Genomic DNA, 25,521 nt, shown 5'->3' with positions numbered 1-25,521 from the left:
CATTATTATTATTATATTCAGATGTTGGTTGTGTTTACAATTACAGTACTGGCAGACAGACTCTATTAGAACTGCCAAAGCTGATCATCTAGCCCCAAATCTGATCATATTACTGAGAACACAGTCTGGGATTTTACAGGGGCTCGAGACAAATTGACTCTTTCTTCCTCGCCAGCTCATCTTGCCGTATCTATTTCAGAGCGAGGCACAACATCTATTTTATTGGGCCTCCGACTCTTGCTTGGATCCTTCTGGGTGGCTGTCAGGCAGAGACCGAGCAAGGTTGGTGGCTTTCTGTTTGGGGAGGGAGCAGGTAGCCTTGCAGATTTGGTGGGGGAGTGAGTTCAGGTTCTCCATGTCTGAAAGACAAACAAAGGCTTTCTTCTGCATTTTGGCACCCTTTTTGCAACAAAAGATATTGTGGAGGAGGGGAAATGGCTGATGAGCCAATATACGTCATTTCTCTGTGGTTAGGCTAATTTTTATTTATTTTTTCTTTGTCCTGGGGATAACAAGCCAACAGGACTTGCATGGTGTATGTTGCATCCAAGGGATAAAGCGAGCATAGGAGCTGAACAAGGACAAAAGATACCCTTCAGGCAGGTCTCGCAGTGGGTACTTCAGTGAATTTCTACGACACAGACTCTGTTCCCTGGGTTTAATGGCTCACCGAATGGAAATGAAGAAATGAGCAGATTAGCTTCCCCTCTGGAGAGAAGGAGAGAGGCTCTTTGAAAAGCAAAGGAGGCATTCAGATTATTTGTGAGCGGAGCCATGGAAGCAGGAACCCCAAGGAAGTGGCCATGTGCAAAAGGATTATTATCAGGCAATGTCCTGGGGTAAGCAGCAGAGCAAAGCTATTTGAGCTTAGATCTGACTCCAGCAGAAGGACTGTTTTCTACCGTAGGAATGAGTCCCTGCAGCTGAATTTAAAGCAGCAGACTTTTAAAGAACAGCACGGAGCTTCCAGCTCCTGCTTATTAGATCTCAGAGCTGGGAGCTCTCTGGGTGTTGTAATGGCAGCTTCCTCCTGCGCCACAAAACAGGGAGGTTGCAAAAGGACCCACGTTACCTAGCAAGGACATAGCAAGGATGCTGGAATCCATGGGTCCAGCCCTAGTTCAGGGAAAGGGTTTTCCCATATCACAGCTGACCCTGCTGAGCACTCGGTCACTGAAGTGGTTTGTGGCAGCATCTCCTTTCCCCACTGCTGGCAAGAGCCGTTCCAAGCGGAGTTCCTCTAAGAGAGTTTGTTTTGATGAGGCTGAAATGTATGTTTATGTTTTTTCTTGGCGGAAACTGCTTGCAGACATCCCGGGGTTGCAAGGATAATGAAATTCCTTTTCAGTGTCAAAGCTATTCCCTCACTCTGCATTGTGCAGAGCTGTTGGCATAAGGAACCTTGGAAAAGGGATGTGGCCTGAGGCTCAGCAGGAAACGGTTTCAGGAGCAGGCAGCCAAGAGCAGCAGCTTCTCCCAGTGGTGAGGTGCCATAGGAGGCAGGAATCTGCTGAATCCTGAAGTCGGTGGGAGACAGAGGTCGGGAATCTGCTTCTTGCAGAGCCACAATCTGCCTTGGTTGAGTGAAAAGGTCTTCTGACCTCGAGCTCGTGGGTTTTCCTGGATGCCTGAGCACCCTAGCGGGTCCTCCCTGCCAAGTCTGGAGGCAAGGTTACCCAGTGGAGCTGACACAGTTCTGCCACTCCTCATAGCTGCAAGGTGGTGGATCCCAAATGCCTGCTCTGCTTTGAACTTGGGAAATCTGGATTTTGAATCTGGCAGCTCAGCATTCATGGGAGAGAGAAGGGGAAGAAAGGCAGGTGGCCCAGAGCTGTTGCCCATCTTGGCGCTGAGCTAGGTGCCTCAGCAACACACCACAGCGAGAGGTGGTGGTTCCTGAACCAGCCTCTGCTACTCCTCAGCCTGCAGGCTCTGGGCAGGAGCCATGGCTGAGTTCCTGCAGTTCTTCCCAGGTGGGGAGTCTCCCCCAGCTCTGCAACCTCAGAGAGAGAGAGGAAAAAAACAGAAAGGCTAGTGTGGAGTTGTGGTGCACAAGTCCAAGTTTAAGGACTGGCTGGGCGTGCATTTACCAGGCTAAGAGTAGAGCTGTTCCTCTAACTAGTTTGTATAATTTCTCTGTGTCCTTTGCTTTTTGAAATAGCTGCTTTTCATACTACCAAGCACTCCTTTCCATGCCTTGCCTCCTTTCTCTCTCTTCCTCCCTCTCCTAATTGCATAGTTACTGTCCTTGGCTTACTCCATTTCCTATCTGTTGCTTACTCCACGCTGTCAGTGAACTGAACAACCTCTTCCTGCAGAGCAGTGGCCTTCATGAGGAAGTCAAAATCCCACCATCCCCACCACTCAGCACTGAGGTGCTCAGAGCTGCCCAGGAAGGGGTTGATTTTCTGTGCTGGGCTTTAAGCACATGATAGATTTCTGAGCCCTTTAGGTTTGGGAGGTACCTCTGAGGTCCCTTTTGTCTGATTTATTGTTTTCTTGTTTGTTTATACTCCCCAAATTCACTTTTTAGCACCTCTCTGGGGAGGCTGTAGGTAAGTAGGAAACATGTTCAGCATGTTTCATGAAACATGAAACAGTGATAGCAGGAGTCTCCATCCCTAGGACCGGCTGCCAACCCTCTCTTTCAGGTAGACAAGTCCTCACAGTTGCTATTCTGCCATCTGGGTCTGACCATTGGAAACTGCCCCATGTCTCCCTTTGAGCTGGTAAGTTTCTCCAAATTTTCTTTGGATTTTTCTAAGCATGCACTTGACTCTTTCTAATGGATTCAAGAATTGATTCCATTGATTTACTGCGTGGTGTTTCAACGTGCCGTGATAGATGATCCAAACAGGCCAGATGAAACCACTGCTGTGTGGGAAGAGCGAAAACAGGAAGAGGAAGGTGCAGATATTGCTGTCAACACAGTTCTTGGAGAGGAACCATTTCCCCCTTCACTCTGAGTAATAAACATTTAGGCTTTGCATGGCTGAGACCACAGCATTATCTTCCATTTAATTCTTGCTTGTTGTTACTTAGCTGTTGTCTTTATTTGAATGACTAAGCAGCTCTGGAGACAAAATGTGGCATTTATTAGCAGCTCTCAAAAAGGAAATAGAGCTTTTTTTTTTTTTTTTTCTCCCTCCTGTGGACAAATGCCTATGTAGAGGAGCAGTGAAGCTCAGCTTAGATGTTATTTTAAGCAGCTCATTTTTGCTGCCTGACCTATATGACTGAGCTAAGGTCACAGGAAAGTGCATCTTTTTTCCCCAGATTAGATGATGTGCTTCATGCTTTGGGTTGATGCTAACAATTTTGATTTCTGGGAATGGAGATAGAGATAAAAAGGCACCTTAATTCTACTAGCCCTTGCTAAATCTTCTCAGAGGAATTCTGTAAGCTCCTTCTGTAAACTGCATCATCCTTTGGTTTCATCTTCAAAAGTAAGGGCATCAACCACCCCGTGAAGGACAGCAACACGGGGTGTTTTTACATCTCGTAAAAGGATGAACACAGCATAGCTGTCAGTCCTGCTGCATTCTCAGTTTATACAGTGCCATTAAGCTGACTATCATATCGTTCATGATGCTGCTTGCAGTTATTTTATACATTGGGTGTAGTTGATATGCTAGTGGGCCAGGCTGCCATCATTCAGGGGGCTGCGAACAAGCTGGAGAAATCAGATGACAGAAGCATCATGAAGTTCAAGAAGGCAAAAGCAAAGTCCTGCACCTGTGAAATAGTGACCCCACACAACAGTACAAACTGGGGACTGGCTGGCTAGAAGTCAGCTTTATATAAAAGGACCTGGAGGTCCTGGTGGACGTCAAGCTGAACACGAGTCAAGAATGTCCCATTACAACGAGAGCTGACACCCGGCTGTATTAGTAACGGTACAACCAGCAAGTTGCTTTCATGTTGCCTTCTAACCATAAATTGCCACTTGATTCCCCAAACTCCATCACTACGTTGACTTTGCTTCCCGTCCCTGGAAAAGCAGGCCTGGCTGGGGTATGGCTGAGAGGATCAGATACAGGAGAAAAAGCAGGGGGCTGTAGAGCTGCTTATCTCATCCACGGCTCATCCTTTGTGTAACATGGAAAGGTCACGCTCACGCCTACTGCACGGGGGCCTCCTTCAGACCCTGCCCGGCAGCTGCGAATGGATGTGAAAGAAAAAAGAAACGAAACCCGAAGCTAATGCAAAGAAGAGGAACGCAGACGTGACGTCTTTTTCCACTGAGAACATGTAAGTTTGCCAGATCCATGCTGCCCTTTTCCCCTAGCAGATAATCCACAGGGAAACCGAGGCTTTGCTGTGGCTCTCACTGACGGGGCAGGGGCTGGCGCTCCTGGCATCCGTCTTTGTGGTGCTGCAGTGGCTGTAAGCTTCCCTTGTTCCTGCACTTTGCCTTAAGAATAAGGCAGCTTGTCACTAGGAGACAAAAGACATAGTGGAAAAGATGACAACTTTTGTCACTTTAGCTTCCCTTGTAATGGTCTGTGAGTTTTCTTGGAGGAAGGCAGGCAACTCGGGGGTCCTGAGGGCAAAGCTTCACGAGGCCCCCCACGCTGATGGTGTGCTCTGCTACCCTTCTGCAGGGCAAGGACACTGGTTTTGTACCAACACAGCACTACAATGCTGTATATTAGCTCACTTGATTGCTTGCTGTAGTCAGAATATGCTTTTTCTAATAAATAGAAAAGAAAAAAAGGAGTTCATTTTCTCTGTTCCCCGAACTCAGATATTGCCTCTTTCAACAAAGCCATTTTTACATAATAGGAAATGCCGAGATGTTATTTCTCCTTCATCTGATAGAACACATTTTGACTTTGTATTAATGTGGAGCAGCAGCTGCATTTTCAATACAAGTGGTACCTATGTGATATTACCCATGATCGTATGATACCTCGCCACCTCTCTGTGGAGCCCATCCCCAATCTTAAGTGTTTTCCTGTTACCTGGTAAGGCCTGAGGATAATCCCACCTCATGGGAACACCTTCTAGGGAAACCTGCTCTGGCCACCTGCATGTTTCTGGGGCCTGCCTTAGAAGAGCAGCTTGCAGCTAAGCTGGAAGAAGGGCGGAGGCAGCCTCCACCTCCTGATGTCCCCGAAATGCCTGCCACCAACTTGCAGTCCTGAGCTGTATATTTTAACTGGGTCACTGAGTGAGAGCCATTTGAATTCCTCATGCTCTGCATCTTTCAAGGAACCGCAGTTTAAGGCTTCATTTTAATGTTAATTTTCCCCACTTACATGTTCAAAGCTGAGCTTGGAGTTATGCAAAAAGAGGCATATCTCAGTCTATTCTGAATCTGAAATGAACAAATATATACGAACGAACATTTTATACCCACACTATATTATAACTTCATACATTATTGCTTTTTACAGCATGCTTTTGAGTAGATGAAAGACAAGGGGCTCTCCCTTTTAAACATGACCCTGTTAAAAAAAAAGTTATTAAGAAATTTCCTGAAGGAGCACAAAACAAGATTCTGCTTCACGCATCCCTGTCTTGGAAATGCTTTTTTAAACCAAGGAAAAGACTCGATGTTCACACTGTTTTAGCAGACCCAGATCCTGTCCAGCTTCTCAGTTCACTTACGTCTCCTTTGTCTTTTAGGTTTTTGCCATTTTGCCAAAATGTGGCTCCTGAGGTCAGTCTTGTTATCTCTAAGCACTAGGATTGACAGGACCCTTATTAAAATTAAGCGAATGCTGGTGATGAAGTGAGATTTAAAGCTGAGGATGGGGGCTCTTGGGTTCCCCTCCCAGCTGTACCCACAGCCTTCGCTCTGGTCAGTGGCCCCGTGTGTAAGTGTCTGTGCTTCTGTTTGCCTCAAGGTCTCTGTTGACAGAACCTGTTAGAAAATATTTTCCTCTCTGTGCAAAATTCTTTATTTGATGGCTAAAAAATAATACTACTACTAATTACCTTCTTTCCAGGCCCTCAAGTCTGTAGCTAAAAGGTGCAGCCTGCAGGAGGCCGAGAGTCCTGGCGAGGCACCACCACAGGAATGGCTCTGAGAGCTGTAGTTTCCATACCTCGTGGCACAGTCTCCAGTGAAGGATGGTGCCTTGGGCCCAGTGAGCTTCCCTTGTCCACCTGAATCCTGCCCTGCTGAGCTGCCATGGGCTACAGCCAACGTGGTGTGAGCCTTGGCCATCAGAGGCTTCAGAACTGCTGCTCCCATGAAAAGATGGAGAATTATTTCTAATCGCAGGTTCTTTTTTTTGTTGCTTCTGGCCAATTTCTTTCAGGTAAGTTTGCAAAGTGAATAATGAAACGCGCTGCTTAGCCAGCACAGTGCCTGTCCATCATGACTGACATTACCAACCCTTGCTTCGGGCAGCTGTGTTTGCTTTGAGGTGGCTGCAGCCAGCTGGCTGGCATGCTGGCTGTGATCATTTCAAGCCAATTGTTGCTTCCCCAAACCCAAAGGAGTGTGAGCACCCAGCTCAGGGCTTCCTCCCCATCTCCTGCCCGCACAGAAGGGGTTGGGAAGGGGTTGTGTTAGGTTCACTTGTTAGCACGCTGGTAAAAGTGGCCCTTGAGGCAGTGGGATGGTCTTGTTGAGCTGAAAATTGGGTGAGTTGAAGTAGTCACTGATGGTAGGGGCAGTGGCTGGAAGCATGAGTGGGGCTTTGGGGATGGACAGAATGAGGAAAGGCTCTGAAAGTGTGGACAAGGAGGAAGAAGCAGAATTAGACTGGTGGTTCCAAGCAGATGGTACTCTTCAAATGACCAGGCAGGAAAAGCAGCTTCAGAAGCAAGACAAAATGATAGGTGGCTGGCCAGCAAAAAAAAAAAAAAAAAAAAAAGGGCTAAAAAGTGAATGATACAGGTTTTACTGCAGAAATATACAGCAAAAGAATTTAATTACAGCCATGATTTATTAAAATGAGCTGGGAAGCATCCCAGTTCAGAGCAGCTTTTTATAGAGGAGGCAGCCCACATATTACCTATCTAATTAGCACGAGAGATTTGTGGACATAGGATGTGGAAAATGGCAGCCACAGGGTGAATGGAAGTGTGTCTGTAAATCACAGTTTGACAAATGAGGGAGAAGGCTGCCTTGGCTCATCGCAGCCACTCCCCTGTCTGCGTCTGTTCCTTTCTTTCCAATCCAGAGCTGAAGTGTTTGTCCCTTCAAACAGCTGTCCTGCCTTTGCTTCGTTTGATGCTGTGAAGTTCATCAATATTCATCAGGATGGGAGAGACAGAGAGACTAATTTTCAGCTGAGGCAGCTGGGTGGCTCGCTGTCAGCACCGACACCAGCAGCAAGGCCGGATTCTTTGCCTTTTGGCATCTCCACCATCCTCCAGCAGGAATCCTGCACTGCCACTGCACTACAGAGATTCAGGCATGACTCCCATGCTCATCCTAGCAACTCCAGATGAGAGCACAGGAAAATCAAACAAGCTTGCAGGGTGACGACCAGAAGCTTTAAAGGGTGTGCTGGCATGTCTAACTTGCTGGTAAGGGAAAGCATCTACAGTTCTTCCAAGAGCTTTTTGTTTTCCCCAAATGCTGGTCTTAGCAGACCAATTCATATTTTTCCTGCTCTATGAAGTGCCCTCCTGATAAGTATAAATTACGTTACATATGCACTTGTTTTAGAATTTGCTAATGTTATTTGCCTGGTATGTGCTAGTTGTCTTAGCATAACTGCCTGTTGGGATTATATCCTCAAAGGAGTTTAAATCCTATTTCCAAAGTACTGCCACCACGTAGGGCAAAGGCAGATATTACAGATCGGCAAACATTTACTGCTCTGGAAGCTGAACCTTTGGGAAGTTCTGGGCAGAGAAATCTTGTGAGGCCATGCAAGACAGCTGTGCCTCAGCAGCAGGGCTGAGATCGGACACCAAACCAGCTCTGAAGCTGTGGATCCCCCCTGCACTATGTACCTCCACCGAGTCGCCCTGGTGAGATGGGATGGTGAGGTCAGGGGCAGCATCACAGGGATGTGACTGCTGATTTTTTAGAGCTGGTCCCTGGGCTGTGCCAGCCTCCTTGGAGGTGTCTCCCCACCTCTGTGGCAGCACAGATCTGCAGGGCGTTTCTGAAAAGGGGATGTGGATACTTTCAGCGTTGGCAGTGTCACCCCATGTCCACAAGCCTTCTGCTTCTCACAGTGGTAGCGATGGCAGAAAGCAGCAGCAGCACTGGCCGCTGTTTCGTTAGCATGCCTCGTGCTGGTACGTGCAGCAGTTCCCTTCAGACTCGAGGGCTGTGACCCTGCGTGGCCTCTGCGGGTGTCTGTGCGGGTGGTGGCAGGGGTTACAAGTTCATGTGCCCTTCGTAGTCCCAGGGGGATGACAAATTCCATCACCTTTGCCAGGTTTGTGCTGGCTGTGGCAGATCAGATGTGACTGCAGACTCACTGCACTTTTTCCTTCATCGGATAGCCAAGACAGAGGTAAATGTTGCACCCCACTGGGGAGAATAAAATCCTGCAGCTGAGAGCAAGAGTGACACTTTTCATTATTTCTGTGCTCCAAGTAATTTTCCTTTTCGAGAGCCCTTCAAACCAAGCAAATGAAGACCTTTCTTCTGTACAGCCAGTGGCACTCCAGAAGATCTGCTCTGCTCTCTGGAGTTTCCACTGATGTTGTTGTAGCCCTCAGGCTGTAATCCAGATCCAGTGATCTGAGGCACTCGCTGGAGATACCCTGGAGTCTTAGGTTTTGCTTTAACTCTTTACCTTACTAAACTGAACCTCTTCATGGAACAGCAACATCTTTTTCCACTTGCAAAGCTCCATCTAATCTGACCATCCTTGTCGATAAGGGGAGAGAAAGAATAGCAGAAATGAAAAACCAAAAGGTATGTGCTTCTGCTCTCAGTTTGGGATGTAGGCTGACCTGGTGTCCCTGAGATTGGCCTGATTTCATGTGTGACTTCGGCTTTCTTTTGGCATGCAGGAACTCGCAGCTGATCCAAACTCATTCAGAAGCTCAGCAGATGCTTCTGTGAGCCTCTTCTATGTTTAGAAATGGAAATGAAGCATGAAACCAGGTGCTTTCTGTGCTGGCCTGAATTATGGATTTTCTTCTTGTTAGAACACAGTTTACACATCCTCTGGTTTATCATTTTTGAAGTATACAGTGCAAAATACCAGGTTGTCCCTGACAACTGGTTGTGGTACCCCAGGACCTGCTGTCTTCCATAAGGCTCTGCTCCAGTCCATTTGAATTCAACAATAACCTTTCATTCAGGGGTGAGTAAGGACTCTGTGGAGTACTAGGAGCCAATACTGCAAATAAAACTGAACCTAGCTGTGGACTTTGTGAAGTTCTCTGTGCTAGATTATGCAGGAGATCTAAAAAGAAGATCTAATCCTAATCTCAATGAAAAAGGAACGAGTGTTTTTGAGATTAAGCATCAGAGGACTTTCTATATATATATATATATATATATATATATATATATATATTTAAGAGAACTTTATTACAAAGCAAGAAACACTTTAGCTTTCTGTTCAGAATATGTTGGCACTTTGTTGTTTTTTGAAAAAAAAGCCACAAGAATGGTCAGACTATTGCCACCATGACTGCAGGTTTGAAATAAATAAAAAAAAAAAAAATGGAAAAAAGGCTGCAGATTTTTCATATGATGGGCTTTGCATTTAGCAAGAGTAATCACTTTAAATCTCAGCTGAAATGCTGGGTGGAGGAAAAGAAAAATGAATATCGTCATGATTGAACGGAGTCTGGCAGGATGCTTTGTTGTTTGTGGCTTTTATTCTTGAAAGTATTTTTCAGCTACTAAAACTATGGCTTCTCTGTACGCTGAACACCAATAATGGAGGCCAATAAAGGGAGAAGAAGAAACTGCTGAGAACACATCTAAAGGTGAAGGGTTTCAACTCCTGGCTCGCAGTAGCTTGCAGGGAATCCACCATCATTTTGTTCGTAGTGATTAAAGGTGAGCAACTTAGCCCTGTGCGGGTCTTTTTGCCTTAGAAACACATTTAGTTAATTATTATATCTTAATTTAAATTATTTTCTACTCTAAAATAAGCCCTGCTGTGGAAGCAGGGTTTAGGAAGCACAAGATGGTGCTTTTTGGTGGCAAAGCTTCAACTGTGTCATCGTTTTTCATATTTGCAATATTAAACCAGAGTATCCACAAGGGAGGTGCCATAATAGCAAAATGCTATTAAAATGATGGTGTATTTTATAAGAGTTTCCAGTGTCTCTCATAATATTTGCAGATAATCTCAGTTTGCCAATTTGTCGTGCCATTATTCCCCATCTGTGATATCCAGTGATGACCAGATATACTTTTAAATTCATTTTTATCAACGTTAGTGAGCTTATCACTAACCTGTTGAAAAAGCAGAACGCAAGCATTGAAAGCAGTGTAAAGGCAATGTGTTGATTATCGTAGCATGCAGCCAAACCTGCTGCATAACTGCTAGTTAAAGCATTAAGATCTTCATTTTAGAAAAACAGAGTGAGTAGCCACCTTTGTAAACTACTATCCACTCATCTTTTTTTATACTTTCTGTGCTTTTTATGATTAGTGATCAAGGGCTTGCTTTGTCTGGCATGAGACAATTTTGCCTTATCAGGTGCATGCGTTAAATGTCAGCAGCTGCAATTAGGCATTCATTTGTACCAAATATTCTACCTCAAGCTGTTATTCGCACCTGACCTTGGCTCCCCAGATGGCAGGCACTTCTGCTGTCTTTGGAAAGGAAGAGAGTAAACTTGTAAATCTTTTTGCCATGGCCTGGATGTTGGCAGATGTGCACACCCCACAAACCGAGCAGGAGCTACTTCAGAAGTGCAGCAGAAGTAAAAAGGTAAAAAAAACAGATTGAGAAGGATAGGTGGGAACGAATGAGATTTCTGCCTCGTGCCTTAAAGCCTTTGAGTACAGTGTTGTTCTGGGTTATAGTGATGTTTAAGTAGCACTTTACACGTTATGCATTAGCACTAAGTACCTCGAGCAAGAGGCGTAGGCCTTCCATTTGCTTTGCACATTTATTTTATTAGATTGTGTGCTCACAGCATCGTCTTTCCGAACTGCAGTATTGCAACTGGACACTAGAGAGCTCCTTTTACCAAGGACATCCCTCCAATACGAGGGCAGACTCCATGAGAGGCTCATACAGAGCATTCCCTTTTTTATACAACACAATTTTACTCATTTTTCATTTTTATGTTAAAAATTAATATTCTCCAGGGAAAGCGCTCTTTGCCAGAAAGAGCAATGGTTGCAGCTGTAACTCCGGATCTCCTACCCCCTACAAGGCAGAGATTTCACAGGAGTTGTAACTTGGGAACTAATTATACAATTTCAGAGATAACAAAAAGTAAATCAATTGCTGCCAGCTTGGATATTATAATTAAGTTTTCCACTGAATAACAAATACACTCAATACATAATTTATTATGACTATTACTGTATTAATAATTGTAATAGCCTATGCCACGCACCTATGGAGAGTACATGTTTTTGTCTAAATTGCTGGGTTATGGTTGCAGATGTGGGATGAATTCTAAGCAGCTCTCTGCAGTCACTCTGCTGATAACCTTAAGCCTTACAACACACAAGCTATTGCTAAACACCACTCTATTAGCAAGTGATATAACAGGATGACGACTGGATTTACTTTTTTCATTAGCTTTGTTTGACCTGTTCCCCCAGTTGCCTTTACCCTATCAATCATTTATTCAAAAGCAAAACAAAATCTCCTATGCTGTCATGGTAAGGGCATATGCGTTGCTGCTTCTCTGGCTCTGACACCAGCACAGCCTGCTGCAAGATGCTGTAATGATGTGGCATCCTACCTTATTGCCCGTTTGGGATTTTGCTCTAGGGTTGATTTACAGATAGCCGTGGCCTGAGGGCACAGGATTGTGTCTCCCAAGCAAAGCCCTGTCCCACACTTATCTCCAAATCTCAGGAGTACGAAGACTGAAAAAGTCCCCAGGAAAACTTCAGGAAGGTTGGGGAAAGCCTTGTTTCAGCCTCCCCGTGCTCTCTAGAGCTGTTTGGATAGGGCAGATGAACAGCTGCCTCTGTGAAGAGCTACAACAGCTTTTACTGAAGCTTGTTCCAGCAGCACCAGTATGATGCCCACATCTCTCACTCCTGCCTGCTTGTCCCAGCATGAACCAGAACAGAGCCAGTGAAATCTGTGTCCCTTCCCAGTCCAGAGGTAGGAGATGTCCCCACAGTCGGGGGGGGGGGCTGTTTGCAGCTCCTGATTCTGTCCCTGCTCAAGCCCCTCTGTAGCCTTGGGCAGAGCTCCCAGCTCTCCTGCACCTCTGCTGCTTCAGATTTGTTGAATGATGGAGCAAAAAGGCTTCCTTTCTTCCCCCGTTTCTTTGCTTTGTCCCCCTGCCTGGATTGGGATCTGATCAGTTCTGCCTAGAAAGCCAGAGAAAGAGTGTTCAGAGTTTTGAGGAAGCCTTTCTTCCAGGACAGCCTGACTGTATTAACACAGCCAGCTGAAACCTTACATTAACATTTCTTTACTTTGTTTCCAAACCAGCATGCGACAATAATAGCTGAATGCCGGACTCTAATGGCAGCCCTTTCTTTGTTCTTTTCAAGCCACAGTCCTTTGAAAGTGTAATGGGAAAAGATAGAGAGGAATTTCAGCTCAGGGCAGCTCCGAGCAGGTTGGCCAAGGAGGTCATTGTGGGAGGGGAGGGACTGCCTTCCGATTCATCTGAAATTCTTGTCTCTTGCAGGCTGCTCAGTGTGAGCCGTGGCCGTGTCATTATGCAACTCTTCCACCAGCTCCTGGACGTGCAGAGCGAGGCTCCGGCACGGCACTCATCAGCTCTCTTCCTAAATGACCTTGAGCTGCCCAGAATATCCTCCCTACCTTTGAGAACCGAGGACTCGTAATAATAGAAACTGCAACGAAACCCAGCCGTAACTTGCTGACAAAATCAAAGGGTGTGGTGAAGTCAGGGCTAGCATGTCTCTCACAAAACCCCCTTTCTCAGAAAATTGTGTTTTATTGTTTCCAGCCCCGGGAGCTCGTATTACACACTAGGCAGACCTAGCAGGGCCCTGTCATTCATCAGTCAGTTTTATGGCATGACAGGAGCCTGAGAAGTTAGAAGCCAGTTAAACAAATTAAAAAATGTAATGGGATTCTGACTGCATCTTGCAAAAGAAGAAAGGAAGGGCCTTGGGATGTCTGTTCTTCATAGGGTGGGTACGGGGGCCCCCAAAAGGCAGCAACAGCAAGGTAGCCACTGGAGAGAGAGAGAGAGAGAGAGAGACAGACAGACAGAGAGAGCAGCTTCCAAAATTTTGCAAAGGAAATTAAAATGTGATTCCTGTCAAGTCGCCTCTTATGAGCCCTCATTTTCCCATTAACATTTTGGACAATGTGACATTCAGAAAATCAAAAACGTTAACTGGCTCTGAACTACTTTTCCTCTCTAATATAATTTTGCTTCAACTGACCGGAGAGCAAATCTTTTGTGAGGTATCCAAGACCTCAGCATATGAGGAACTCTTTCTAGAAACTACATGTAATGGCTCTGCCAATTTATCTGACAGATGTGGTTATTTCAGTGACAAAGTGCCCTGGGACCCTCTAATCCCCCTTCTCCAAAAAAAAAAATAAAATAAGAAAGAAATAAAATCCCCACTATCGCTTTATTCATCTCCCCAAAATATTTTGGAAGGTGAACTTCTGATTTATAAAAATGATATTAGGTGGGTCGTTTTTCCTTATTTAATGGGTCATGATCCGTAGGCTATTGTTTTAATCAAGATGTAAGCCACTGTCGGGGCTGACTAAGAAGAGTTCACAGAGCAGCAGTGAGTGTAAGCGGTCTCGGTGACATGAATACAAACTCAGCAGCTCAGCTCGCTGCAGCTCAGAGTGGATTAATTTCCCGTGGCAGACGCCTGCCTCGTGCCAAAGACTAACCCCGTCTTTAGGATTTTCACGTTCCTCACCCTTGTTGCTCTACGGAGTACAGAAATAGCTAGAAAGCAGGCCCAAATCACAAGGTGTGCGGTGATCTCTGCGGCATTTCTTCAGAGTTGGGCTGTGCTGGGGTTTTTCTTGAGGCTCCTTGGATGCCATGGCCCAGGGATGGAAGAAAAGAGCAGGGGTTATGTTTCCCTCACTCGGAGGGCTTCATTAATTGACATTTTACATTGCTATGGACAAACCAAAAATTAGCAAAGCACAAATGAGTCTTCATTAAGCAGGCTGGAATGAAATTTTTAGTCTACCAGAGGTGACAGAAAACACCACTGAGAGGTGTTGCTGAGCAAGTTTAGTGGCAGTGAGCACAGTGGGCATGCTCTCAGACTGTGTCTGGTTTTGATTTCTGCATCTTCCAGGCTGCGAATACTGCCCAGAAAGCTTCCCAACCCCGTTGCAGGGACCCTGGAGTGTTTCAGCTGACCTGCAGATGACTTTTTTTTTTTTTTTGGCTGTGGGCTGGAGCCACGGGAAACTTTGTAAGTTCCAAAATGAGGCAAAACTCAGAATTTTTTAAAATTTGTTTAACGATATCCATTCAAAGGTTACAAGTTCCTACCAACTGAGAAGAAAGCTGGAGTGGAATGATGCAGGAGAACAGAGCATAGGATGGGCAAAAGAAAGCATAAGAGACTCATCTCTTTGGAGAGAGCCTTGTTCCCAGCATGTGAGAGGAAGGAGCCCGGTGGTACCTACTAGCAGGAGGAGCTGGAAATCCTGAGCTTGTACTTTTCTACTCATCATGGGGCACACTGAGAACAGACACACGTTTGTCTCTCCAGAGCATTTCAGGCAAGCTAGAAGTTTGCACTCAGGTGGGTAAAAGGAGTGTAAGTAGTGCTAGTAGATGTGGTTGGCATGGCTAACCTTGCCAGGTTTGTGTTCTCCAAACCCATTTTGCCATAACACAGCCATAACGATGGAACAAAGCTCTATGTGAGACAATACAGGGGAGAATAGTGATTTTACTTGATGCAAAACAGAATTTCATGCTCCCAAGCACCAAGAGGTATGAATTCAGGTGGTCTGGCCCTGATTACTTGCAGTGGTGCAGAGGGAAAGGGGCAGCAGCTGTGGACATCTCATTGTGTCTCCTGGGTTCTTCTTGGACTGGAAGCCAAGTGCTGCTGTTGTGCTCTTAGGAGCTGGCAGTGATCTTTTGTTTCTTCATCCTCTTCCACCCCTGGATTAGGATTTACTTTTCCCTCCTTATCTGGGTGGTTTATGGCTCTAAGCCTGTTCTTTTCTTCCTTTCATCACTTCTTGAGGGCTCTGGTTTATAGCCTGTCCTCTGTCTTGCTCTGTGCTTAGTCTGCCTTTAGTTTAAGGAGGTTCTGGTAAAACGCGCAGATGTGCTGGCATCTTGATGACCTACTGACCTAGATGCCATCTGCACCTACCATTCTACCATTCCCTCTGGTGCTCTCACAAGTAGATAATCGCTTTCATTCAGAATGGCCTTAATATTTTTATTAAAAATTCCTCAGGCATTGCAACATATTTTATCTGTCCACAGCAGGCTCCCAGGAGTGCAGATGAGTGCTGAAGAAGCAAGGATCTCTAGGGAGGGTCCAATTTATCCTGCCTCCAGTTTGAGGGTCATTTAGATGTATGGTCTGTGGAAACAATGCGGAGAGAAAAGGGAGCACTGAAAAGCTACTCCCGTAATTCCCATCTGCCTCTTTCCTCATTCCACTTTCCCCTGGTGCTGCCCTTTACAACTGGCCGCTGAACTGGGGATCCAAATTGTTTCCCTTGAGAAGCTGTGTGGAGTTTTACTGCTTCGATTTTAGCTGATCTATTGGCTGCCTGTGAACTTCTCAGAGACTTTGTAAGAACAGCAGCTGGTGCGTGGTGATGTCTGCAGGTGAAAGGCAGGGCTGCGAAACAGCTTTCCAGCCAGCCTAGCACCAGCACTGGGTTAGGTCATTGTAACTGCAGCCGAAAACTTTGCTTTAACACAGTTTGAGCAGCTCGGTACACCTCAGTGTAGAGGTCTAGTGAGAAGAAGCAGCGTCCAGAGTGGCTGATGGATGAATCGTTTTTACCCCAAGTGTTTGTTCAATGTAAACACTAGAAAGTTGAGCACTGTAAAGCAAAAGTGTGTCTGCTTGTAAAACTAAAATCCAAAAAAGTCACCTGAAAAAAAAAATAAATCATATTCCTTTCTCAATAGCTTTTATGAAAATTTTTACCTTGCTCAAATTACAGGGACTCCATGTGGCTTATTCTACAATATACTTTTTAATATTTTTACTAAAAATTTATTCCAGCTGTTCATTATTGTAGAGATATGAATATTATTATTATACAGAGGAAAATCTTGACTGGACGTGGTGCAGATTTATTCATTTGTAATTTTTCCATCTTAAACCCAAATATTAAAAACTAGATGAAAGAATAGGGAGATAATTATAACCACTGGCTTCTACTTCATCATGATGAAATTGAGCTTGCTTGGTAATCAGAGAATAAATGTCGAGATTTCCTGATTTTATCTGACTATCTGATTTTATCAGGCCATATGCAGTGACTGCAATTCAATAGAAACTAGGGATGCCAGATCTTTTGTATAAATCAGTTAGTTTTAGGAGAGGACTGCTACTGAGTTCCAGCTCAGAGATGCCCAGAAAACACACACCAGCTGAATCTGAACAGGGGACAGACTTGGGGGCTTCAAACTCCGTAATTATTTCAACATACAAACTTCTAGGAGGCAATTACATTGTGAAATGTACAGCCAGCTCTGAAGGCTGAGCACGGAGTCAAGTTAAACTGAGTCAGTTCAGTCCACAGCCAAAAAAGCCTCCTTCATCTCACCAAAATCAGATCCTTCTTTGGAATGCAGTGCCTCAGTGCAGTAGCAGTATGGCTCTGGGTGCTGTGCCCAAAGCTTTTTCTTATGCTGCTTTTGACTGTGATGCTCTCAGCAGTTCAGCACCCAACCTTACAGCCACATGGCCATTTACACAGTAAATCATCTCTTTGCACAGTGGGAAGCGCGTGGTACCTGAGTTACTCATGCCCATTTCTCAGGAAAGCCGGCCTTTTAAAACAACTTCTCTCCATCAAGATTGCCACTAAACAGCCTCACACTCATCCTGACCTGCTTGCGATGAGAAACAGCCTTCTCGCTGATTCTCAAGATTGCAGTCCGGGGCTGTGCACTGTAAGTGAAGGAAATGTTGGGTCATCTGACTCCCTCATCCCCTCAGCCAAAAATGAGACCGTCCTGAGCTTTCTGTTTTTCATTTTTGTGGTTCTGAGTCATTAGCTGATTTCCGTGAAGCACATAAAAATTCAACTTATGCCATCTTGTACTTAATCAGCATTAAATAGATGCACGTTACAGGCGATAACTCTCATGACTCAGGCCCTATAGGCTGCACTTTTTCCTTGCTCTTATGCTATAAAATTGCTCTTTCAGGCAAGGGCAAGACTGAGAGCTGTCTTTGGCTCTGGGAGATGTCTGCAGTGCTTCGAGAGGAAGCAGAAAAGAAAAATACTTTCTCTCCTCCGCTCCCCATTCCACCACAAGGCTCCACACCCCCAAATCCAGCACACAGAAATGCTTAGGGGAAGCAGTAATATCCTTAGACGATGAGTGAACCCACTGGAGTAGACTACTGCAGCAGCCTGTGCCATATTCTGCTCGTGCTCTGCTCATGAAGAGCCCCACTATTCTCATTAGTGGGACTTGTGCTGCCTTTGTATTGTCCCCAAACCCTAAATAGCAAATAACAAGCCCAGGTCACTTTGTACAGATTGTCCCACACCTCTTCCCTCTGTCAAATGATGGATGTTGCTTCTGCTGGGGGGTTTAAAGACCCCATACAGCCTTGCCCATAGACTAAAGCTTAAACTGGGTCTCTTCAAAGGCAGAAAATGCATTTGTTGTATGAGCTGAAAAAGAGATTCCTGCTAATCCGGTAACAACTATGGCAAGCTTTTCTCCGGCTTGAAATCTCCCGTTTTACACGAGCATACGAAGCAGGTGACAAACGCATCCAAAAGTGGGTCAGGGAGGATTCTGTTACTCGCCATCTGTGTCAGCGAGGGGAAATGTGCATCCACGGGGCTCCACCAAGTGGTTTGTGTCATGTGTTATCTTCTCGTTGATACCGCTTTGTGAAAACTCAGGGCTTTGTATTTTTGGTACTAATATTTAGCACGCTCCATGACTGCCACGGAGAGCAGGTTTATTAGGGGCTTGTGGGCTGAGCTGCAATGCTGCATGCCTGTGAAAATGAAAGGTCATCCTGAGGATATTAGATCTCTTTGTCTCTCAAGGATCACAGGACCAGAACAAAAGTTGCAGGGTACAAAGGGCAAGAAGTTTTCCTCTACTTCTTGCAATACCTCTGGCTCTTGCCCGCAGTTGAAAGGGAAAACAAAGCCGTAAGAGCTTTCACTGGGTTTTAGGAAGACTCTGCCAAAGACGAACTTTCTGTAGCCTGCATAGACGCAGAAGTAAATCAATATGGCAACATGCAAAGAGGATCATAATTAGGATTGCTCTAGCTCAGTCCAGCGCAGTGTTTGATTTCAGCCTCTGTTGCAGTGCTCCTGGGAACTCCAAAGTCCAAATCCTATTTGGCCAAAGAGAGCGATGCCTGCGCTGAACTGCTCGGAGGGGCTCTGGCCCACGTGGGCTGCTGTCTCGCCATGGCTCTTCCAGCACAGATGGCACGCGGGGACTAAATGCCAAACTCAGAGCCAGGTTTTGCAGCACTCCTTCATTTCATTTAAGATGGCAATGTCCTTTAATAGCTGGCAGAGCATGGTGGCTGCCTCATTTTTTTGTTTAGTTTTTGTGGTTTTGTTGGTTGGTTGTTTTTTTTTTTTTTTTTTGCTTTTAACAGAATGAACACAATCTGTACCAACCAAAGACTATATGCATAGTAGATACCAAAGATTATATGCATAGCAGATACAGTTGCAGCCTGGGGCTATTGAAACGAAATGCAAAACCATTCGGTAACTGACTACAAGCAAAAATCAATTGTACCAGTTACCAAGTGGCTTAGTTTAAAAGTAAAATTATTTGTTCAGACAGCGAGAAACTATTTACATATTCTACTTTTGAAATTTACCTCTAGCTATGGCCATATGGTAATTTAACTTTTAAATTGTATTTACCGCATTCTTCTACTCTAATCAGTCAGCGCAAAGCCAAACGCGTCAGAAGTCCACGTTTAAGCTTTACACTTAAAACTTCCCCAGCTTCTCTCTGCCTTTGAGCTGTTGCCATCTTCAGATAATAACAGATCAATTGGTGCTCAGCCCTTTGAAGTGCAGCGGTTCAGATGTGTCTGCTGCTGTGTACACCCTGCCTTATGTTTTACTCTGAGCGGAGACTAAACCTTCCTACTTCAGAAGTAGTGAGCTCTGCTCAATTAGCGGAGCAAGGTTTTTTAAGCACTGCGTGTAATTAGTTGCGAGGTCTCTAGCTTTACCAGCCTTTTTTTAACAATCTTTTTCCATAGCTGGCACAAAACTTGTGATTCGAATACAGGGAAACAGCCAAATAGCTGGAGTGCTTCAGCTATGATCCCATCATTCAGATTTGCTTTTCTGAGAAGCAATTTGGCTTTACGTTTCCGAAGTTGTGACATGGCTACTTTAGGTAAAGAATCAGGGCTTGCAGGAGGGAGAAATGCTCCTCATTAGACCAGATATTTTTGGAAGAGTCAAAGCAGCTTTGGAACAAACCTTCCCACCCCTGGATTCCCTTCTCTCCCTCATTCTCTTCCCCTCCCTGCACACGCGTGCGTGTATTGACTTAAGACCAAAATACAAGTGGTGAATGTGTGTTTTCCTACCTTCTGAATTATTACTATTTGCTGTTAGTTTCTTTATAGGTGGTCAGAGATTCTAGAAATAGATAATATTCTTATTTCAGTCTGTGACAATGACTGCTGAGTTACAAGGTAAGGTTTCACCCTGTGGATTGAAAGGAAAAGACTGTATTTCAGCAGGTCTTCGTGTTAAGAACAGGCGGTCTTCCTCCGTGTCTGACGTGAGCATTATTTGTCTCTTTCAGACTTTTGAATGAGAGAAGAAAGTAAATATCTGATACATCTTTTCATCCAGCATGGAGAAGTGGGAGCAGCATCACCTCCTCGTAAAGGAAACTTGACAAATCTGTGTTAACTACACTTCCTGGAAAATGGTTTGATAAGTGTGAAAGAAAATAGGTAAGAAAGGATGTAGGGGTTTTATCCCACTCACGCTCTAGGTTTCCATGCTAGATGAGAGCTGATTGTCAGTGTTAGCGCTCTCCTAAAGACAGCGAGGGCAGAATGAGGCTCTCTCTGTGCTTTCTGGTGTCATCAAGCATGGCAGGTTATGAAAGCAAATGGGAAATCACAGCTCTGTGTACGAAGCTATGTTATGTATTCCATGGAGCACATCTCTTGTACTGTGTGGTGTGCATGTTACTGTTATGAGATACTGGCATTAAATCCCTTGATTAGAAGTGAGATTTTATAAGCTCTTCATAAGTTACCAACTTAGAGCAGTTAGACCCTCAGGTGCTCGATTCAGAACCGCAGAGGGCTGTAGCCTTGGTTAGGTAGAGTAATTACCTACACTCTATAGCAATCTCAGCCTTTAAATCTTTTAAAAGTTCTTTTCCTTTTGTCTGTGTTGCTGTCTGTCCTTCTCTCTGTTCCTCCTCCCAGTAACTGCCAGCATTTTAATTTATGCCACAGAAAGTCCCAGTTCTGCCTTTTAGCATGTCTGCAGCAGTGACTTTGTTCCCTGAGAGCTGCTGGGCGCCGGTGGGCTTCAGTACCCCAATGCCTCTGGAGCTGCTGCTTGTGTCTGTGCCCGGGCAGAGACGCTGCAGTCTGGCTCTGTGACCCAGGCTTCAAAACCCTGGTGGAAATGAACGCCGCCCCACCGCAATGAACGGCGTCCCACGCTGGGGAAAGCTCTGGGGAGCCGTCTGCTAAAATTTCATCAGCCACTTAAAGAGAAAGTTTGACTGATGGCCCTGCTTCTGGTGGGGTCTCCTCCCATCCCGGATATAAACACGCTGTCCTGCTCGGAGTTCACTGCTATTCTTAGCCATGACAAAAGTCCAGCTAAAAGCCTGCTTGCTCTCTGTTGCGCTTGGAAAATACCAGATCCCTCCCAGTGCCAACAGGCAGGGGGGAAAAGCATTCCTGGGGCAGGCTTGCTTGTCAAAACTTCGCCTGGCTCCTGCTCGGCGTGATCCCACGCTGGGGCACACACACACACACACACACGGCAGCCTGCTGCCACTCGAGCTGGTGGCGAGCTGCACCCCCTGAGCACATCTTTATTTTCAGGAGGCAATTCCGAGTATGCCCATTCACAGAAGTTAATGGGAGCGGCTTGGCCGAGGAGCGCTGGTGCTCTCTTGGTTATGTAAAGGTGGCTTTATTTAAAGGGTAAAGTCATTACCAGAGCCCTTGTTTTTTGGGTCCGTGGCCACGCACCCTTCATTTAGGGGCTGAGCAGGTGCTGTGCCCGCGTCCTTTCCCTGAGGCACAGCGGCTGGGAGCTGCCACCGGCGGGGCTGTGCGGGCGGCAGGGGTCCCACCCGGCGCCCCTCATCCGGGACCGAGCGGAGCGGCCAACTTCCCTACCACCAAAACCAGCACCCACAGCCGGGCTGTGGGGGATTTCTGTGCCCCCAGAGGGGCTGGGACGAAGGCAGCCGGGGGGGTGCCGGCCAAGCGGGGCGCACAGAGCCCCCCGCCGGCGGCGGGCGGGGGTGACAGCACGGCAAGGAGCATGCGTGCGGGGGGGGCAGCAGCGGCGGCAGCAGCAGCAGCAGGAGGAGGAGGAGGAGGAGGAGGAGGAGGAGGAGGAGGAGGAGGAGGAGGAGGAGGGATGGCGCGGGGAGGCGGCCGCTGTTTATCTGCGGGCGGGCCGGCTGCGCCCCGGCAGAGCGCGAGTGGCCGCCGGCGGTGCCGGTGGCGGTGGCGGTGGCGGTGGCGGTGCCGCCCCGCAGCATGCGGCCGCCGCTGCCCGCCCGCACCGCGGCTGCGGAGGGCCCGGGGGTGGCGGCTCGGCGCCCCGCACCCGCACCATGGTGACGGGAGCGGCGCCGGGGCTCCGCTACCGGGAGCGGGACCGGGAGCGAGCCCCAGCCCCAACCCCGGCCCCGGTGCCCGCAGCGGGCAGGAAGGCGGCGGCGGCGGCGGCGGCGGTGGCGGGGCTGTGCGCCCTGTGCTACGGCAACGCGCTGCCGGGGGAGTTCGTGCACGACGACGTCTGGGCCATCGTCAACAACCCCGACGTGAGGGCGGCCGCCCCCGTGGCCGCCGCCTTCGCCAACGACTTCTGGGGCAAGCGGATGGCGGAGAACACCAGCCACAAGTCCTACCGGCCCCTCTGCGTCCTCAGCTTCAAGTAAGGGCGCGGGGAGTTGGCGAGGAGTTTGGGTGTGAGGGGGATGAAGAAGTTTGGGCGGCGGCGCGGTGGCTGAGGGCGGCTGCGCTGGTCCCAGGAGGGAAACCAAGAGCTGCCCTCATCCCCTTAAACGAAGGGAATCTGTAGCAGCCCATCGCGGTTACTGGTCGGCTGGGCTGTGGTGCGCTGGCTTGTGCTCTTCTTGCTTTATTCTGGGCTGACACAAGTGCTGGTGACTGCTTGCCATGCTGTAATGTTTAAAAATGATTGTGCTGAAGAAGTGGTGCAGTTTGGGGATGCTCGGCGCTGGGGTCCCACTCCTCAGCCATCGGCCGCTGCTCCTTGCAGAGCCGTGGCAGGAGTAAGGGACAAACTGTGCAGGCGGCGAGAAGTACGCCAGGAGGAGCTGTTAGTGGCAGGCTCAGCCGATGAACTATCCCTGCAAATACCTGACGCTTATAAACAGCGTTTCCATGCACGCTCTGAAAGTAGCGTGCGTCTGGAGGGCAGGGGCAGCCGAGGGGACTCGGGCATCCCTTCGGTGCTCCGTGTGTCGGAAGGGCATGTTGCATGTAATCCGGCTGGAATAGCCCTGGTAAAGCAAAACCGAGCAGCGCAGACACTCGTGAGCTGGGTAGCCCAGGACAGACTTTGCAAGTTCTCCTTGGGCAGCGCTAAGCAGGTTTCTGCAGAGAGCAATGGGACACAGGCAGCCCCGGGCAGAGCTGGCTCTGTGCCTGCCGAATGCCTTCTCCATCAGGTGCTCAGCCGGAGCGTTGCAGTGTGGGCAGCAGTGTGATTAATGCATCCCTCCCTCCCGCAGCACATCCCTGAGCAATCTGAGAGGTGAGCAAACCTGGACGGGTCGCCGCTGGCTGCACTGCGCGCTGTAGTGCTGCTGGGCTCGGCCACGGGGATCGGGTTGCAGGATGGAGTTAAGTTATGCTAACTAGCAAGGAGTCTTAAACTTTAATAACGGAATGGAAACTCAGTGCTTTAGCTCCCGTTTATGTGTCTTGACTCTGAACTGGTTTACCCTTTATTAACTAAAGGAAGGAGGGGGAGGAAGAAAAAGATGAAGTGCTGTCCCTGTCTAGTCCTTTTAGGAAATCAGTGAGACTCAATTTTCTGAGCAAGACTTCATCCTCCAGTGCTTATTAATATAATAAGCATACAGCACCATACAGCTAAAACCTAGGGTGAAAGGCAAAGTCATTTGTTCACTGGTTGGCATTGCGTTTGGAATAACGAAGGAATAACGTTTATCTTCCTTGGCTGCAGAGGAAGGTTATTTCCACTGTGTCCCAAATATCCTTCCAGCCCTCTGGTTTCCACATTCTTCCCACTTCGTATCTACCAGCCGGGTGTCAGAGGAAGATGTTAAGATCCGAGTGGAGTGGATCCTTGAAACCCAGCACTTAGAGCAGGGTGCAGCGAGTTCTTGCCTAGCGATGCTGAGCCTGTGGCTGAGCTGCGCGCTGCCTGCCTGAGCACGATGTTACCGGCTGTGCTCTGTCCTCCTGCAGGAGGAAAAAGGATTTACCCTGCTGGCTGTAAAAGGCTCAGCAGAAAAAGGTCTTTTAACAAAGTTGAAATTAATGTACTTTATTAATATCTTGTTAGGATTTAGTGCATCTGTGTAGGGTACTTGAGCAAGTTTTGTGACGTGCATTACAGGATCTTGCTGAAGATGGGAATTGGGGACTAATATATATTTCTTTTTGCTGTGCCAGTTTGGTCAAATCCAAGACATTTTAATAGTAGTGTGATTCTTTACACCTTCTTGGTTGTTTTCCTTTTGTGGCCTGACATTTTTGCCTGAAAGACTTGTTTTGAATCTTGCTGTAATAAAGATTTTAAAAAATAAAAAATCTGGGAGATCTCCAAACTGCATGCACAGAACAGATGTGAAGGGTGGGCTGAAATGTATGTCTACAGATCCATGAGTCTACAGAAACTTTGTCTCAATCTCTTTTTTTGTCCTTCCTAGCTGTAAAAGAGGAAAGACTCAGGATTCCCTGTGGACTTTTCAGTGGGCTAGGCATATCTTTCATATATACTACATATTCTTGAAATGATCTCAATTAAAAGAATTTATCACTTCTCTGTCAAAAAAAAATATTGACTAGACATTGATGAAATTTTGCAACTGTAGTTCAGGATCCTGTCCTTATTGGAAGTCTTAAATGACAGTCCTAATTCCAGTAGACTAATGCTCTGGAGCCAAATAGTGAAAAGAGCTGAAGTATTTGACATTATTCACAACGGATCTGTCAGAATGAATGATTAGAGGAAAATATGAGTGGCCTGTGTTACTGGAACTGTTAAGCAAAACTTAAAATATTCACAGAACCGCTACATTTTGTGTGTGTGTGGGCTAACATCAGAAGGGGGAAAAGCCTGCACATGACCCGTTGAATTAAATATTGTTTACTTTGTGCCTTTGAACTTCTCTCACCTTTTCTCCTGACTTTAATATGTAAAGAAGTGTTGAAGCTAGTTGGTTCAGAGACATTCCTGTTGTACTTGGGTAACTGCTAGGTGACAGGTCCAGCAGACCAAAGGAACCGATACGATAGGCAATGGCTTTGCTTAGTCCTTAGGAAAAACTTACTTTGTGCTCTCCTTTCCAGTGCTGTCACTCAGAGATGTTTATCTCCAGCTATGTTCTCCTCCAAGAAGTGATTCAATACACTTCTTTTTAAAGAAGGCAGCTTTTTGGACTCAAGATATAGTATTTTTTGGTACCTTCCAGAGAAAATGTTAAGATGGCGGGGGGGAAGAACTGCCAGCTATATAATTCTGTCTTGCACCTTGTCTCCACTAACAAGTTTGGTGAATCATTTATTGCCTTAATAGCACTTAAGTTACTCCTGGGTTCCAGTCGTTTTGCAAAAATACTTATACTGTTGAAGCAGAAGGTGAATTCCTCAGTACTACTTCCTTCTCCCTCTCTCTCTTGTCTTTCAAATCCCCATTGGAATAGGTTTTCATCACAGAAACAAGCAGGTGATCAACATTTGATGTAGTCATCAAGACAGCAGACTTAGCCTGAAGGTGTCCAATGGTAGGAGATTGTGAGAACAAATCTTTTCTTAAAAAGGCAAATGCCAGGGTTTAAAGACTCTTAATCAGACCAGCCTGCTGT

General features: G+C 46.6%; 1 protein-coding gene and 2 long non-coding RNA genes across 4 annotated transcripts in view; all 3 read left to right on the top strand.

Annotated features, from left to right (window-relative positions):
* On the top strand, positions 1 to 7,620 carry LOC137845035 (uncharacterized). The gene is made up of 4 exons (XR_011090077.1): positions 1 to 282; positions 2,652 to 2,729; positions 2,845 to 4,251; positions 4,786 to 7,620. It is a non-coding gene; the product is annotated as an uncharacterized lncRNA (long non-coding RNA).
* Positions 7,621 to 9,947: 2,327 nt separating this feature from the next.
* LOC137845023 (uncharacterized) lies at positions 9,948 to 20,555 on the top strand. Its single transcript, XR_011090070.1, has 3 exons — positions 9,948 to 10,823; positions 12,724 to 14,803; positions 20,032 to 20,555. It is a non-coding gene; the product is annotated as an uncharacterized lncRNA (long non-coding RNA).
* Positions 20,556 to 21,886: 1,331 nt separating this feature from the next.
* The window catches only part of TMTC1 (transmembrane O-mannosyltransferase targeting cadherins 1), a 147,647-nt gene continuing 144,012 nt past the window's right edge, over positions 21,887 to 25,521 (top strand). The window contains exon 1 of one of the 2 annotated variants that reach the window (XM_068661808.1): positions 21,887 to 22,373. In XM_068661808.1, the coding sequence (XP_068517909.1) occupies positions 22,051 to 22,373 (323 nt within the window). In that variant the 5' untranslated portion in view covers positions 21,887 to 22,050. Of the gene's footprint in view, positions 22,374 to 23,160; positions 23,220 to 25,521 lie in introns of those variants that run through there. The other variant, XM_068661816.1, reaches the window with a different exon arrangement.

The sequence above is a fragment of the Anas acuta genome, chromosome 1 (genome assembly GCF_963932015.1).
Source record: "Anas acuta chromosome 1, bAnaAcu1.1, whole genome shotgun sequence".
In the NCBI taxonomy this organism is placed as follows: domain Eukaryota; kingdom Metazoa; phylum Chordata; class Aves; order Anseriformes; family Anatidae; genus Anas; species Anas acuta.
This window is presented reverse-complemented; position numbering and strand designations above follow the sequence as displayed.